This window comes from Ictalurus punctatus, chromosome 13 (genome assembly GCF_001660625.3).
Source record: "Ictalurus punctatus breed USDA103 chromosome 13, Coco_2.0, whole genome shotgun sequence".
In the NCBI taxonomy this organism is placed as follows: Eukaryota; Metazoa; Chordata; class Actinopteri; order Siluriformes; family Ictaluridae; genus Ictalurus; species Ictalurus punctatus.
This window is the reverse complement of record NC_030428.2, coordinates 4,398,771-4,416,219: the sequence shown is the minus strand read 5'-3', so window position 1 is coordinate 4,416,219 and position 17,449 is coordinate 4,398,771. Positions and strand designations below refer to the sequence as shown.

The window sequence follows — 17,449 nt, the reverse complement described above, 5'->3', positions numbered from 1 at the left end:
TGTCTATTAAGATATTATAACAGTTTCACTGCTACTGAACGCCTGATAATAAAAATGACCTTTCAATACAAAAATGACTCAGTAATGTGAGTGTTTTTCATTTATTACTAAATACAAACTTTTTTCAAAAAATAGCAGATGAACACTTTCTGTATAAAATATTAAAAGTAATCACTTCTTGCTGAAAGTATAAAAAAGTAAAATCTTTTCACAGCAATAAATTTAAAATTATCTCCATTATCTAAAACTATAATTAATAATCCTTTGTGTAATGTAGTGCAATTTCTCAATATGTGGCTGATGTCTAGCAGAAATCAAGTAACTGAAGATATTACAAAAATATATGAAGACTTTATGTCTCAATGTGACCAAGGAAATTACTGTTGAAGAATTAAAGATATGTATTATCACTCCCAAAGATAAAAACACAGATTCTAAAAAATACTCAACCCCCCCCCCCCCCACACACACACACACACACACACTCAAGATAACGATAAGACCAAGGTCCCTCCCGGTTGTTTAGTCTTGTCTACGTCATCTTCTATCCTCTAGGTAATTGAAAAGTGAAGTTTCTGAGGCCCTAAGGTAACTGAGAATTATGGTTTCTGAGGCCCTAAGGTAACTGAGAATTATGGGTTCTGATCCTCTAAGTAACTAGAAACTCAGGGTTTTTTATTTTCTGGGTTATTAGAAATGCCTGGGTTCTGATTTTATGTGTAAATTAAAACCCCTGGTTTCAATTCTATGTGTAAGTGAAATAGGCCTTTTTTGGAACATAAGAGTAAGGTAAATGAGCTCTTTTTTAACCCTATTGGTAGCGAGATCATAGTCTTCTTGAAACATATGGGTTATTTAGTGTGCAAATACAGTATAAATTCTGGAGCTTAAGCTCAGGGTATGAGGATCACTTCTGAGAATTCTCATCGGTGTGGATCTCGTGTGGTGGAATGGAACAATAAAGCTGGACCCTTGCTTCTTCTCACTCACGGCTGGTGTATTTTTTCTATCTCCAACTGGGCTCAGAGGTAGATGTGAGTATTGGCTTCTAAGTTGAATTTTAAATGTTTTTGGGTAATAGGCTAAATTTGAGCCAACAGTATTAGATATGATTGAGTGTAGTGAGTACATATTAGACGAAAGCTTTATCATCCTTGTGGACTTCTACAAAGCATTTGATAAAATTAGACATTCATTTATGTTTAAAATTATAGATCGATTTTGGACTTGGCAGATATTTCATGAAATCAAAACATCTCGTAAAGGGTGTAATTAGTCAATTAAACTAGCACATGGTGCTACACCTAGATTTCTGATGAGATGTGGAATTACACAGAGTTGAACAATAAATCCCATGAAGTTTTAACTTATTACACAAATTATGGCTTTACATCTTAAAATGGGACAATTTCAAGGTACATTGGTGTTAAGTAGGAAGCTTAAATTCTTAAGCATTACGTCAATTTGCCAATCATACAACAATATCTTTACACCATAAAAAGACTATAAAAGCAACTGAATGAAAACAAATTCTCTTGAGTATCTGGATTAAACATGGATTTAACAAAGCTGTCCTGTTGCCTATTAATACAGCAAAAGGAAATCTATAGAAAAATGTTTAAATTATATATGTATATACATAATTTAAACATTTTTCTTAAAATGTTTCTAAAAATACTTCAAAGGGTTAAGCAATCACAAAAGGAGAAAATAAATATTCCTTTTAAGCTCAGTTACATATTTGGGTCACACAATACAATATAATACAAATGAACAAGAATGAAACAATCTAAACTTTAATCCTATAATTGACAGAATAAGTAAAATGCTTAATATGTTGCTACTGAGATACCTATCTATAAGTGGGAGGGTTTTATTATCTAAGGCTGAAGGAATATCTAGATTTGAATACTGAATTACTTTAAAGAGCACATATAAATTAAAATACTTAATAAAATATGATCTAAGAAAATATTCCCAAGGTATCTGTTTAATTTAATAGATGGAATTGATTTTTTCCCCAGCCAAAGGTAAAACTGGCATAAGTACGTTCTTCTAGCATGGAACCTAGCATACAAATTGTTTTTCATTTTTTTTCGTATATAGAATATTTTCTTTTAATTAGGAACAACACGATTATTCAATATGAAATCAAAACAATACCCTGTAACAGTTTGATAATAGCATTATTTTGGTTAAACAGCTTTTGAAGACAGAAGGTTACGTTATAGAGTGCATTTCTTGTTAAATTTGGATTACCAGTCCCACCCAAAGACTGCTGTGGTTTTGAGGCTATATCTGGGAATACTTTACAGCTCTTCGGAAATTGTATAAATGATAGGTTTAACCACAACATTGACCATTTGAAAAATGAAATATGCTCATGGGAAGTTAACATGATAATTCAAAGATATACAAACAGATACATAAGGAAAACCTTCATCAATGTAATGTGCTTCTTGTAACTCGTTTCAATCATATGATGCTGAAATAAAAATAAGATATAGACAATTTGTGACAAATGTTATATGACTAATAAAGTGGAAGAGGTTTCTTTAAAATTTGGCATGTCTTGTAAAATGTCTGTTAGAAAAATATAAATGGAATTTGTTGTATTGTAATGTTGTAGCTTCTGTAAATATTTAATAAATAAATGTGGTACTTATGTACATTCTCTGTTTTATGTTGTTTAACACATCTAGATGTAAATACCAGGAAATAAAAGATGAAATCCTTCTCATGTCAATCTTTTGATCTCAAGTCCAAATGTCTCCAGGTTCTAGCAACAATAAATGAATTGTCCTTGACTTTCCAATAGTTTCAGAGTGGACTGTTCTGGCACTGAATTAAAAAAATGATTGTATATTATCGAAGAAAATGCATACAGCTAGAATTCAGCTTTAAAATATCTTTTAGCACATGTCAAAAGGACTCTAAAAATGTGTTCATTATCCATTAATTTCATACATCTATGCGCGAGGTTCACCTTACCGACTTGTTTCCGGTTTGAACCTGAACCTTCTTTAAGAAACTGTGAACAACTTTGTTGTACATCATCATTCGGTGGTGTTTCACACTCGCTGTCTGAGGTCCAGTGCTTTCTGTTTCTCTTTCAGCAGAATTGTTCGGTAGGAATTTCCTCCAAGCTCCGGTGTGAATCTCACACACAGGTAATCACGTGAAGGCCGCGTGCTACTGTACTAAATAATATAGTGAAGTAGTACGTAGAACTAGGTGTCATACTACTGTCAAATACTGTTTAGTAAGGAAGTATGCTTTTCCTGACGTTCCCGGGATCTGGCCACGCCCATAGTTTCGTCATCAGCGCTTACGTTGAGAAAGTTACCTGAATGACCTCAAGTTTAGAAATAAATATATTAATATTTTGGACAATTACCTACATAAATAAATAAGATAACCTGAGCAGATAAATTTAAACATACACAACTCTCATCTCTCTCTCTCTCTCTCTCTCTCTCTCTCTCTCTCTCTCTCTCTCAAACACACACACACACACACACACACAGACACACTAGCGATATGTGGTATTGCATAGTTACAGTGGCATTTGGTGTCATGGTTTATGGTCCAGAAAGTGAAATTTCGATTCGTGTGACTTTCTTTACATTGTACATTTGACTTGTTGCCTATAAATACTGAGTATTAACACTTCAGAAGATGCAGATAGTAAAGTGTAGAGCACTTCACACTCTTATTAGGAGTAACAGTCTGCTGTACAGGAAAGTAGAGTGTGTATACTGGGAATACAATGTTTCTACGTTTGGTGCACCTTTGTGTCATTGTGACTCTGTGCAGTGTGAGCTCTGGCTTCAGCTGTCGATGGATCAATCCTAAATTCAAGCAGCATCATGGGGAATGTTTAGCACTGCTTAGAGAAATGGTGAGTCTTACTCATCTATCTATCTATCTATCTATCTATTCTTTTGCTATCTACCGTATCAGTGCATTGTGTTTGTGGAAAATGTAACATTGTAATATTCTGTGTTTTTGTTCCTACAGGGAGAGGAAATCAGCGTCAACTCCTCCATCCCAGATAACTGGCGTCACTGGTTCTTTAACCAAAGCCATTCTCAGGTTAATATATTAATGATGCTGTTCACATACACACACTGTTGTTCTGATCCTGTTATCCTGTGTGTACTCTTCCTTCATCTTCATCTCCATCTTTCTTCCTCAGCCAGAGAAACAGATCTGGTTCATCGTTCAGACTCTGGACGAGGTCTCTCGTTTATTGGAAGATTCAGACTCTGTCTCCTGGAACAAGGACAAGCTGGACACTTTCTTACATATGCTGGATCTGCAGGCTAACGGACTACGCTCATGTGTGAGTGCTCCATTTATCAGTGCTTTCTCTAAATGTATCCACCAGGTGTGGAATGAATATTGTACAGTAAAGTAGAGCTGTGGTTTATAGCCTGATTTCTACTCAAATTAAAAAGGATGATCCAAGCATAAACGTTCTCTTTCTATAACCCTGGATTTGTTTAAACACAGCTCGAGCACAAAATGAAAAAGAACCAAAGATTGCCCTTATACTTCAAACGACTAAGAGACCTCACCAAGAACGACAAGGTAAACAATTATCTCCACTTCCCTTATTCACACTTACAGTGACAGAGGGAGAAAGATGTTTAATATAAAGGTGTCTTCATGTTAAAATATTGGAATTTATCTATACAGCAGGAGAAGAACGAGGCCTGGGAGTGGATCAGAAAAGAGCTGCTTCAACTCTTCGTGCTCTTCGACTTTTTCCCTGCTCTCTCTGTGAATCGTGCTGCAAACGACATTCAGTAATCAGTTGAAGTTGTGCAGTGGTCACCAGAAGGTTGTGAGTTCAAACCAGGAACTGCCAGAGAAAATCTGTTGGCTTTTGTAAAAGACTCTAAACCTACAACTGCTCAGATTTTGCTAGAATTGTATTTTCCTTCACTTGTCAGTGCTTTGGATCAAAATGCAGTTGAACAGTTCAGTCTGTATTAATCATTCAGTGTTGCTCTATTCAACATCATAGAAAGCTAAATTAGCAATGTATTTCAGTTTCATGACACATTTTCAACTGTTACATGAAGTTTTCTTTAGCTATTAATTTAGTTTTAGTGATTTGTTTTATTTAGAAAGGTCTGTGTCTGTTAAATGATAAAACTGTGATTATGCTGTACTTTTTGATTTATTTCTTTAGCATATATATTTAACGTATTTATTTATTTATTTTGTTTATTTATTCATTTATTTGTTTGTTTGCTTGTTTGTTGATTAATTGATGATGTATGTCTTTATTCATGCATTATGCACCTAAGATGATTTGTATAAGGAATATATGAAATTCATGAAGATGTCTATTAAGATATTATAACAGTTTCACTGCTACTGAACGCCTGATAATAAAAATGACCTTTCAATACAAAAATGACTCAGTAATGTGAGTGTTTTTCATTTATTACTAAATACAAACTTTTTTCAAAAAATAGCAGATGAACACTTTCTGTATAAAATATTAAAAGTAATCACTTCTTGCTGAAAGTATAAAAAAGTAAAATCTTTTCACAGCAATAAATTTAAAATTATCTCCATTATCTAAAACTATAATTAATAATCCTTTGTGTAATGTAGTGCAATTTCTCAATATGTGGCTGATGTCTAGCAGAAATCAAGTAACTGAAGATATTACAAAAATATATGAAGACTTTATGTCTCAATGTGACCAAGGAAATTACTGTTGAAGAATTAAAGATATGTATTATCACTCCCAAAGATAAAAACACAGATTCTAAAAAATACTAACCCCCCCCCCCCCCCCCCCCCCACACACACACACACACTCAAGATAACGATAAGACCAAGGTCCCTCCCGGTTGTTTAGTCTTGTCTACGTCATCTTCTATCCTCTAGGTAATTGAAAAGTGAAGTTTCTGAGGCCCTAAGGTAACTGAGAATTATGGTTTCTGAGGCCCTAAGGTAACTGAGAATTATGGTTTCTGAGGCCCTAAGGTAACTGAGAATTATGGGTTCTGATCCTCTAAGTAACTAGAAACTCAGGGTTTTTATTTTCTGGGTTATTAGAAATGCCTGGGTTCTGATTTTATGTGTAAATTAAAACCCCTGGTTTCAATTCTATGTGTAAGTGAAATAGGCCTTTTTTGGAACATAAGAGTAAGGTAAATGAGCTCTTTTTTAACCCTATTGGTAGCGAGATCATAGTCTTCTTGAAACATATGGGTTATTTAGTGTGTAAATACAGTATAAATTCTGGAGCTTAAGCTCAGGGTATGAGGATCACTTCTGAGAATTCTCATCGGTGTGGATCTCGTGTGGTGGAATGGAACAATAAAGCTGGACCCTTGCTTCTTCTCACTCACGGCTGGTGTATTTTTTCTATCTCCAACTGGGCTCAGAGGTAGATGTGAGTATTGGCTTCTAAGTTGAATTTTAAATGTTTTTGGGTAATAGGCTAAATTTGAGCCAACAGTATTAGATATGATTGAGTGTAGTGAGTACATATTAGACGAAAGCTTTATCATCCTTGTGGACTTCTACAAAGCATTTGATAAAATTAGACATTCATTTATGTTTAAAATTATAGATCGATTTTGGACTTGGCAGATATTTCATGAAATCAAAACATCTCGTAAAGGGTGTAATTAGTCAATTAAACTAGCACATGGTGCTACACCTAGATTTCTGATGAGATGTGGAATTACACAGAGTTGAACAATAAATCCCATGAAGTTTTAACTTATTACACAAATTATGGCTTTACATCTTAAAATGGGACAATTTCAAGGTACATTGGTGTTAAGTAGGAAGCTTAAATTCTTAAGCATTACGTCAATTTGCCAATCATACAACAATATCTTTACACCATAAAAAGACTATAAAAGCAACTGAATGAAAACAAATTCTCTTGAGTATCTGGATTAAACATGGATTTAACAAAGCTGTCCTGTTGCCTATTAATACAGCAAAAGGAAATCTATAGAAAAATGTTTAAATTATATATGTATATACATAATTTAAACATTTTTCTTAAAATGTTTCTAAAAATACTTCAAAGGGTTAAGCAATCACAAAAGGAGAAAATAAATATTCCTTTTAAGCTCAGTTACATATTTGGGTCACACAATACAATATAATACAAATGAACAAGAATGAAACAATCTAAACTTTAATCCTATAATTGACAGAATAAGTAAAATGCTTAATATGTTGCTACTGAGATACCTATCTATAAGTGGGAGGGTTTTATTATCTAAGGCTGAAGGAATATCTAGATTTGAATACTGAATTACTTTAAAGAGCACATATAAATTAAAATACTTAATAAAATATGATCTAAGAAAATATTCCCAAGGTATCTGTTTAATTTAATAGATGGAATTGATTTTTTCCCCAGCCACAGGTAAAACTGGCATAAGTACGTTCTTCTAGCATGGAACCTAGCATACAAATTGTTTTTCATTTTTTTTCGTATATAGAATATTTTCTTTTAATTAGGAACAACACGATTATTCAATATGAAATCAAAACAATACCCTGTAACAGTTTGATAATAGCATTATTTTGGTTAAACAGCTTTTGAAGACAGAAGGTTACGTTATAGAGTGCATTTCTTGTTAAATTTGGATTACCAGTCCCACCCAAAGACTGCTGTGGTTTTGAGGCTATATCTGGGAATACTTTACAGCTCTTCGGAAATTGTATAAATGATAGGTTTAACCACAACATTGACCATTTGAAAAATGAAATATGCTCATGGGAAGTTAACATGATAATTCAAAGATATACAAACAGATACATAAGGAAAACCTTCATCAATGTAATGTGCTTCTTGTAAATCGTTTCAATCATATGATGCTGAAATAAAAATAAGATATAGACAATTTGTGACAAATGTTATATGACTAATAAAGTGGAAGAGGTTTCTTTAAAATTTGGCATGTCTTGTAAAATGTCTGTTAGAAAAATATAAATGGAATTTGTTGTATTGTAATGTTGTAGCTTCTGTAAATATTTAATAAATAAATGTGGTACTTATGTACATTCTCTGTTTGATGTTGTTTAACACATCTAGATGTAAATACCAGGAAATAAAAACTGAAATCCTTCTCATGTCAGTCTTTTGATCTCAAGTCCAAATGTCTCCAGGTTCTAGCAACAATAAATGAATTGTCCTTGACTTTCCAATAGTTTCAGAGTGGACTGTTCTGGCACTGAATAAAAAAATGATTGTACATTATCGAAGAAAATGCATACAGCTAGAATTCAGCTTTAAAATATCTTTTAGCACATGTCAAACAGGACTCTAAAAATGTGTTCATTATCCATTAATTTCATACATCTATGCGCGAGGTTCACCTTACCGACTTGTTTCCGGTTTGAACCTGAACCTTCTTTAAGAAACTGTGAACAACTTTGTTGTACATCATCATTCGGTGGTGTTTCACACTCGCTGTCTGAGGTCCAGTGCTTTCTGTTTCTCTTTCAGCAGAATTGTTCGGTAGGAATTTCCTCCAAGCTCCGGTGTGAATCTCACACACAGGTAATCACGTGAAGACCGCGTGCTACTGTACTAAATAATACGGTGAAGTAGTACGTAGAACTAGGTGTCATACTACTGTCAAATACTGTTTAGTAAGGTAGTATGCTTTTCCTGACGTTCCCGGGATCTGGCCACGCCCATAGCTTCGTCATCAGCGCTTACGTTGAGAAAGTTACCTGAATGACCTCAAGTTTAGAAATAAATATATTAATATTTTGGACAATTACCTACATAAATAAATAAGATAACCTGAGCAGATAAATTTAAACATACACAACTCTCATCTCTCTCTCTCTCTCTCTCTCTCTCTCTCTCTCTCTCTCTCTCTCAAACACACACACACACACACACACACTAGCGGTATGTGGTATTGCATAGTTACAGTGGCATTTGGTGTCATGGTTTATGGTCCAGAAAGTGAAATTTCGATACGTGTGACTTTCTTTACATTGTACATTTGACTTGTTGCCTATAAATACTGAGTATTAACACTTCAGAAGATGCAGATAGTAAAGTGTAGAGCACTTCACACTCTTATTAGGAGTAACAGTCTGTTGTACAGGAAAGTAGAGTGTGTATACTGGGAATACAATGTTTCTACGTTTGGTGCACCTTTGTGTCATTGTGACTCTGTGCAGTGTGAGCTCTGGCTTCAGCTGTCGATGGATCAATCCTAAATTCAAGCAGCATCATGGGGAATGTTTAGCACTGCTTAGAGAAATGGTGAGTCTTACTCATCTATCTATCTATCTATCTATCTGTTCTTTTGCTATCTACCGTATCAGTGCATTGTGTTTGTGGAAAATGTAACATTGTAATATTCTGTGTTTTTGTTCCTACAGGGAGAGGAAATCAGCGTCAACTCCTCCATCCCAGATAACTGGCGTCACTGGTTCTTTAACCAAAGCCATTCTCAGGTTAATATATTAATGATGCTGTTCACATACACACACTGTTGTTCTGATCCTGTTATCCTGTGTGTACTCTTCCTTCATCTTCATCTCCATCTTTCTTCCTCAGCCAGAGAAACAGATCTGGTTCATCGTTCAGACTCTGGACGAGGTCTCTCGTTTATTGGAAGATTCAGACTCTGTCTCCTGGAACAAGGACAAGCTGGACACTTTCTTACATATGCTGGATCTGCAGGCTAACGGACTACGCTCATGTGTGAGTGCTCCATTTATCAATGCTTTCTCTAAATGTATCCGCCAGGTGTGGAATGAATATTGTACAGTAAAGTAGAGCTGTGGTTTATAGCCTGATTTCTACTCAAATTAAAAAGGATGATCCAAGCATAAACGTTCTCTTTCTGTAACCCTGGATTTGTTTAAACACAGCTCGAGCACAAAATGAAAAAGAACCAAAGATTGCCCTTATACTTCAAACGACTAAGAGACCTCACCAAGAACGACAAGGTAAACAATTATCTCCACTTCCCTTATTCACACTTACAGTGACAGAGGGAGAAAGATGTTTAATATAAAGGTGTCTTCATGTTAAAATATCGGAATTTATCTTTACAGCAGGAGAAGAACGAGGCCTGGGAGTGGATCAGAAAAGAGCTGCTTCAACTCTTCGTGCTGTTCGACTTTTTCCCTGCTCTCTCTGTGAATCGTGCTGCAAACGACATTCAGTAATCAGTTGAAGTTGTGCAGTGGTGACCAGAAGGTTGTGAGTTCAAACCTCAGAACTGCCAGAGAAAAGCTGTTGGCTTTTGTAAAAGACTCTAAACCTACAACTGCTCAGATTTTGCTAGAATTAGATTTTCCTTCACTTGTCAGTGCTTTGGATCAAAATGCAGTTAAACAGTTCAGTTTGTATTAATCTTTCAGTGTTGCTCTATTCAACATCATAGAAAGCTAAATTAGCAATGTATTTCAGTTACATGACACATTTTCAACTGTTACATTTATTTATTTCATTTTAGTGATTTTTTTATTTAGAAAGGTCTGTGTCTGTTAAATGATAAAACGGTGATTATGCTGTACTTTTTGATTTATATCTTTAGCATATTTATTTAAAGTATTTATTTATTTTCTTTATTTATTCATTTATTTGTTTGTTTGTTGATTGATTGTTGATGTATGTCTTCATTCATGCATTATGCCCCTGGACTGTGAACATATTGAACATAATTTGTATAAGAAATATATGAAATTCATGAAGATGTCTATTAAGATATTATAACAGTTTCACTGCTACTGAACGCCTGATAATAAAAATGACCTTTAAATACAAAAATGACTCAGTAATGTGAGTGTTTTTCATTCATGACTAAATACAGAACGTTTTTGTAAAAAAAAAATAGCATAGATGAACACTTTCTGCATATTAAAAGAAATGAATTATTTAAAATATTAAAAGAAGTGATTCTTGCTGAAAGTATAAAAAAAGTAAAATCTTTTTACAACAAAAAATTTAAAATTATCTCCATTATCTAAAACTACCATTTGTCACGTATCGTGACGCAACGGAGATAAGGACGGAGCGGAGAAACCAGCGTGAACTAAACAGAAGAATCTTAACATGAAACATGACATGGACAAGAACTATGACTGTGACAATGACTAAGACTATGGCTAACTATAGTAAGGAATCAATACTAAGGTTCTAATCTATCTAAACTACTCTAATATTCCGTGCTGTGTGCTGGGAGGTAATTCAGACCCACGTGAAACAATAGTCAATGACAGAACAGGGAGGAGTCATAGAAGCATAACAAATGCACGTGTCGAAATGCCACGATTGGGAAAAGCAGGTGCTCGCACACCTGCTCGTGCACGCACGCTCACATGCGCCACAGCACGCTGCTTAAAGGGGAAATTGTGACATAATTAATAATCCTTTGTGTAATGTAATGAAATTTCTCAATATGTGGCTGATGTCTACCACAAATCTAGTATCTGAAGATATTAGAAAAATATATGAAGACTGTATGTCTGAATGTGACCAAAAAAAAATACTGCTGAAGAATTAAAGAAATGTATTATGTGTTACGAAATGAGACTATAAACGGAAGCAAGCGTAGATCAAAGTCTTTATTCTCAAACTGAAGTCAATAAACATGAAACGCGGTCTAGACTGGAAGAGATATCAAGGTTTAAACATGAAACTAGATTCGAGGCAAGGAACATGAACAGGACACAAAAACACGAGCGCTTAGCATACTTAACATATTCACCAATACATTCATTCATTCACAAAACAAATTCTCTTGAGTATCTGGATTAAACATGGATTTAACAAATCTGTCCTGTTGCCTATTAATACAACAAAATAAAATCTTTAGAAATTTTTTTAAATTATATATGTATATACATAATTTAAACATTTTGCTTAAAATGTTTCTAAAAAACACTTCAAAGGGTTAAGCAATCACAAAAGGAGAAAATAAATATTCCTATTAAGCTCACAGTTACATATTTGGGTCACACAATACAATATAATACAAATGAAACAATCTAAACTTTAATCCTATAATTGACAGAATAAATAAAATGCTTAATATGTTGCTACTGAGACACCTATCTATAAATGGGAGCGTTTCATTATCTAATGCTGAAGGAATATCTAGATTTGAATACTGAATTACTTTAAAGAGCACATTTAAAATAAAATACTTAATTAATATGATCAAAGAAAATATTCCCAAGGCATCTGTTTAATTTAATAGGTGGAATTGATTTTTTCCCCCAACCACAGGTAAAACTGGCATAAGTAAGTTCTTCTAGCATGGAACCAAGCGTACAAATTGTTTTTCGTTTTTTTCGTATATAGAATATTTTCTTTTAATTAGGAACAACACGATTATTCAGTATGAAATCAAAACAATTCCCTTTGAAAGTTTGATAATAGCATTATTTTGGTTAAACAGCTTTTGAAGACAGAAGGTTACGTTATAGAGTGCATTTCTTGTTAAATTTGGATTACCAGTCCCACCCAAAGACTGCTGTGGTTTTGAGGCTATACCTGGGAATACTTTACAGCTCTTCGGAAATTGTATAAATGATAGGTTTAACCACAACATTGACCATTTGAAAAATGAAATATGCTCATGGGAAGTTAACATGATAATTCAAAGATATACAAACAGATACATAAGGAAAACCTTCGTCAATGTAATGTGCTTCTTGTAAATCGTTTCAATCATATGATGCTGAAATAAGAATAAGATATGGACAATTTGTGACAAATATTATATGACTAATAAAGTGGAAGAGGTTTCTTTAAAATTTGACATGTCTTGTAAAATGTCTGTTAGAAAAATATAAATGGAATTTGTTGTATTGTATTGTTGTAGCTTCTGTAAATATTTAATAAATAAATGTGGTACTTATGTACATTCTCTGTTTTATGTTGTTTAACACATCTAGATGTAAATACCAGGAAATAAAAACTGAAATCCTTCTCATGTCAGTCTTTTGATCTCAAGTCCAAATGTCTCCAGGTTCTAGCAACAATAAATGAATTGTCCTTGACTTTCCAATAGTTTCAGAGTGGACTGTTCTGGCACTGAATAAAAAAATAATTGTACATTATCGAAGAAAATGCATACAGCTAGAATTCAGCTTTAAAATATCTTTTAGCACATGTCAAACAGGACTCAAAAAATGTGTTCATTATCCATTAATTTCATACATCTATGCGCGAGGTTCACCTTACCGACTTGTTTCCGGTTTGAACCTGAACCTTCTTTAAGAAACTGTGAACAACTTTGTTGTACATCATCATTCGGTGGTGTTTCACACTCGCTGTCTGAGGTCCAGTGCTTTCTGTTTCTCTTTCAGCAGAATTGTTCGGTAGGAATTTCCTCCAAGCTCCGGTGTGAATCTCACACACAGGTAATCACGTGAAGACCGCGTGCTACTGTACTAAATAATACGGTGAAGTAGTACGTAGAACTAGGTGTCATACTACTGTCAAATACTGTTTAGTAAGGAAGTATGCTTTTCCTGACGTTCCCGGGATCTGGCCACGCCCATAGTTTCGTCATCAGCGCTTACGTTGAGAAAGTTACCTGAATGACCTCAAGTTTAGAAATAAATATATTAATATTTTGGACAATTACCTACATAAATAAATAAGATAACCTGAGCAGATAAATTTAAACATACACAACTCTCATCTCTCTCTCTCTCTCTCTCTCTCTCTCTCTCTCTCTCTCTCTCTCTCTCTCTCTCTCTCTCTCTCACACACACACACACACACACACACACACACACACACACTAGCGGTATGTGGTATTGCATAGTTACAGTGGCATTTGGTGTCATGGTTTATGGTCCAGAAAGTGAAATTTCGATTCGTGTGACCTTCTTTACATTGTACATTTGACTTGTTGCCTATAAATACTGAGTATTAACACTTCAGAAGATGCAGATAGTAAAGTGTAGAGCACTTCACACTCTTATTAGGAGTAACAGTCTGCTGTACAGGAAAGTAGAGTGTGTATACTGGGAATACAATGTTTCTACGTTTGGTGCACCTTTGTGTCATTGTGACTCTGTGCAGTGTGAGCTCTGGCTTCAGCTGTCGATGGATCAATCCTAAATTCAAGCAGCATCATGGGGAATGTTTAGCACTGCTTAGAGAAATGGTGAGTCTTACTCATCTATCTATCTATCTATCTGTCTGTCTGTCTATCTATCTATCTATCTATCTATCTATTCTTTTGCTATCTACTGTATCAGTGCATTGTGTTTGTGGAAAATGTAACATTGTAACATTCTGCGTTTTTCTTCCTACAGGGAGAGGAAATCAGCGTCAACTCCTCCATCCCAGATAACTGGCGTCACTGGTTCTTTAACCAAAGCCATTCTCAGGTTAATATATTAATGATGCTGTTCACATACACACACTGTTGTTCTGATCCTGTTATCCTGTGTGTACTCTTCCTTCATCTTCATCTCCATCTTTCTTCCTCAGCCAGAGAAACAGATCTGGTTCATCGTTCAGACTCTGGACGAGGTCTCTCGTTTATTGGAAGATTCAGACTCTGTCTCCTGGAACAAGGACAAGCTGGACACTTTCTTACATATGCTGGATCTGCAGGCTAACGGACTACGCTCATGTGTGAGTGCTCCATTTATCAGTGCTTTCTCTAAATGTATCCACCAGGTGTGGAATGAATATTGTACAGTAAAGTAGAGCTGTGGTTTATAGCCTGATTTGTACTCAAATTAAAAAGGATGATCCAAGCATAAACGTTCTCTTTCTATAACCCTGGATTTGTTTAAACACAGCTCGAGCACAAAATGAAAAAGAACCAAAGATTGCCCTTATACTTCAAACGACTAAGAGACCTCACCAAGAACGACAAGGTAAACAATTATCTCCACTTCCCTTATTCACACTTACAGTGACAGAGGGAGAAAGATGTTTAATATAAAGGTGTCTTCATGTTAAAATATCGGAATTTATCTATACAGCAGGAGAAGAACGAGGCCTGGGAGTGGATCAGAAAAGAGCTGCTTCAACTCTTCGTGCTGTTCGACTTTTTCCCTGCTCTCTCTGTGAATCGTGCTGCAAACGACATTCAGTAATCAGTTGAAGTTGTGCAGTGGTCACCAGAAGGTTGTGAGTTCAAACCCAGAACTGCCAGAGAAAAGCTGTTGGCTTTTGTAAAAGACTCTAAACCTACAACTGCTCAGATTTTGCTAGAATTAGATTTTCCTTCACTTGTCAGTGCTTTGGATCAAAATGCAGTTAAACAGTTCAGTTTGTATTAATCTTTCAGTGTTGCTCTATTCAACATCATAGAAAGCTAAATTAGCAATGTATTTCAGTTTCATGACACATTTTCAACTGTTACATGAAGTTTTCTTTAGCTATTAATTTAGTTTTAGTGATTTTTTTCATTTAGAAAGGTCTGTGTCTGTTAAATGATAAAACTGTGATTATGCTGTACTTTATGATTTATTTCTTTAGCATATATATTTAACGTATTTATTTATTTATTTTGTTTATTTATTCATTTATTTGTTTGTTTGCTTGTTTGTTGATTAATTGATGATGTATGTCTTTATTCATGCATTATGCACCTAAGATGATTTGTATAAGGAATATATGAAATTCATGAAGATGTCTATTAAGATATTATAACAGTTTCACTGCTGCTGAACGCCTGATAATAAAAATGACCTTTCAATACAAAAATGACTCAGTAATGTGAGTGTTTTTCATTTATTACTAAATACAAACTTTTTTCAAAAAATAGCAGATGAACACTTTTTGTATAAAATATTAAAAGTAATCACTTCTTGCTGAAAGTATAAAAAAGTTAAATCTTTTCACAGCAATAAATTAAAAATTATCTCCATTATCTAAAACTATAATTAATAATCCTTTGTGTAATGTAGTGAAATTTCTCAATATGTGGCTGATGTGTACCAGAAATCAAGTAACTGAAGATATTACAAAAATATATGAAGACTTTATGTCTCAATGTGACCAAGGAAATTACTGTTGAAGAATTAAAGATATGTATTATGACTCCCAAAGATAAAAACACAGATTCTAAAAAATATTTATTGATCATTTATTACCATACTCATTACCATAATTGCTAAACCAAATAAAGTGAAATTATACATAGAAAATTGGACACCAATTAGACTTTCCAATAATGTCACTAAAATATTTGCATCTGTTTTTGACAAGTTGTTAAAAAGAGATTTGATGATGTGACTGATAAAGAACAATAAGCAATAAGACACATAAGCAATAACATTAGATTAGTATTAGATATGATTGAGTGTAGTGAGTACATATTAGATGAAAGCTTTATCATCCTTGTGGACTTCTACAAAGCATTTGATAAAATTAGACATTCATTTATGTTTAAAGTTATAGATCGATTTTGGACTTGGCAGATATTTGATGAAATCAAAACATCTCGTAAAGGGTGTAATTAGTCAATTAAACTAGCACATGGTACTACACATAGATTTCTGATGAGATGTGGAATTACACAGAGTTGTACAATAAGTCCCATGAAGTTTTAACTTATTACACAAATTATGGCTTTACATCTTAAAATGGGACAATTTCAAGGTACATTGGTGTTGGGTAAGAAGCTTAATTTCTTAAGCATTACGTCAATTTGCCAATCATGCAACAATATCTTTACACCATAAAAAGACTATAAAAGCAACTGAATGAAAACAAATTCTCTTGAGTATCTGGATTAAACATGGATTTAACAAATCTGTCCTGTTGCCTATTAATACAGCAAAATAAAATCAATAAAAAAAATGTTTAAATTATATACGTATATACATAATTTAAACATTTTGCTTAAAATGTTTCTAAAAAAAGACTTCAAAGGGTTAAGCAATCACAAAAGGAGAAAATAAATATTCCTTTTAAGCTCACAGTTACATATTTGGGTCACACAATACAATATAATACAAATGAACAAGAATGAAACAATCTAAACTTTAATCCTATAATTGACAGAATAAATAAAATGCTTAATATGTTGCTACTGAGACACCTATCTATAAATGGGAGGGTTTTATTATCTAAGGCTGAAGGAATATCTAGATTTGAATACTGAATTACTTTAAAGAGCACATTTAAAATAAAATACTTAATTAATATGATCAAAGAAAATATTCCCAAGGTATCTGTTTAATTTAATAGGTGGAATCGATTTTTTCCCCAACCACAGGTAAAACTGGCATAAGTACGTTCTTCTAGCATGGAACCTAGCATACAAATTGTTTTTCGTTTTTTTCCTATATAGAATATTTTCTTTTAATTAGGAACAACACAATCATTCAATATGAAATCAAAACAATTCCCTTTAAAAGTTTGATAATAGCATTATTTTGGTTAAACAGCTTTTGAAGACAGAAGGTTACGTTATAGAGTGCATTTCTTGTTAAATTT

At 33.8% G+C, this 17,449-nt stretch overlaps 3 protein-coding genes across 3 annotated transcripts; all 3 read left to right on the top strand.

Annotated features, from left to right (window-relative positions):
* The first annotated feature begins 3,584 nt into the window (after positions 1-3,584).
* Positions 3,585-5,396, top strand: LOC128634500 (interferon a3). The gene is made up of 5 exons (XM_053685135.1): positions 3,585-3,901; positions 4,021-4,095; positions 4,199-4,345; positions 4,516-4,593; positions 4,702-5,396. Exons 1-5 carry the CDS (start codon positions 3,770-3,772, stop codon positions 4,813-4,815), a joined length of 546 nt encoding a protein of 181 aa, XP_053541110.1. The 5' UTR covers positions 3,585-3,769; the 3' UTR covers positions 4,816-5,396.
* A 3,752-nt stretch (positions 5,397-9,148) lies between these two features.
* LOC128634503 (interferon a3-like) lies at positions 9,149-10,443 on the top strand. The gene is made up of 5 exons (XM_053685137.1): positions 9,149-9,280; positions 9,400-9,474; positions 9,578-9,724; positions 9,895-9,972; positions 10,081-10,443. Exons 1-5 carry the CDS (start codon positions 9,149-9,151, stop codon positions 10,192-10,194), a joined length of 546 nt encoding a protein of 181 aa, XP_053541112.1. The 3' UTR covers positions 10,195-10,443.
* A 3,512-nt stretch (positions 10,444-13,955) lies between these two features.
* Positions 13,956-15,361, top strand: LOC128634499 (interferon a3). Its single transcript, XM_053685134.1, has 5 exons — positions 13,956-14,153; positions 14,305-14,379; positions 14,483-14,629; positions 14,800-14,877; positions 14,986-15,361. Exons 1-5 carry the CDS (start codon positions 14,022-14,024, stop codon positions 15,097-15,099), a joined length of 546 nt encoding a protein of 181 aa, XP_053541109.1. The 5' UTR covers positions 13,956-14,021; the 3' UTR covers positions 15,100-15,361.
* The last annotated feature ends 2,088 nt before the right edge of the window (positions 15,362-17,449 follow it).

Excerpts from the sequence above, each read along its gene's own strand:
- LOC128634503 (XM_053685137.1), top strand. The coding sequence starts at position 9,149 with ATGTTTCTACGTTTGGTGCACCTTTGTGTCATTGTGACTCTGTGCAGT. Across the intron at positions 9,725-9,894 it reads CTAACGGACTACGCTCATGT|CTCGAGCACAAAATGAAAAA; the intron begins GTGAGTGCTCCA and ends GTTTAAACACAG. Across the intron at positions 9,973-10,080 it reads ACCTCACCAAGAACGACAAG|CAGGAGAAGAACGAGGCCTG; the intron begins GTAAACAATTAT and ends TTATCTTTACAG.
- LOC128634500 (XM_053685135.1), top strand. The coding sequence starts at position 3,770 with ATGTTTCTACGTTTGGTGCACCTTTGTGTCATTGTGACTCTGTGCAGT. Across the intron at positions 4,346-4,515 it reads CTAACGGACTACGCTCATGT|CTCGAGCACAAAATGAAAAA; the intron begins GTGAGTGCTCCA and ends GTTTAAACACAG. Across the intron at positions 4,594-4,701 it reads ACCTCACCAAGAACGACAAG|CAGGAGAAGAACGAGGCCTG; the intron begins GTAAACAATTAT and ends TTATCTATACAG.
- LOC128634499 (XM_053685134.1), top strand. The coding sequence starts at position 14,022 with ATGTTTCTACGTTTGGTGCACCTTTGTGTCATTGTGACTCTGTGCAGT. Across the intron at positions 14,380-14,482 it reads TTAACCAAAGCCATTCTCAG|CCAGAGAAACAGATCTGGTT; the intron begins GTTAATATATTA and ends TTTCTTCCTCAG. Across the intron at positions 14,630-14,799 it reads CTAACGGACTACGCTCATGT|CTCGAGCACAAAATGAAAAA; the intron begins GTGAGTGCTCCA and ends GTTTAAACACAG.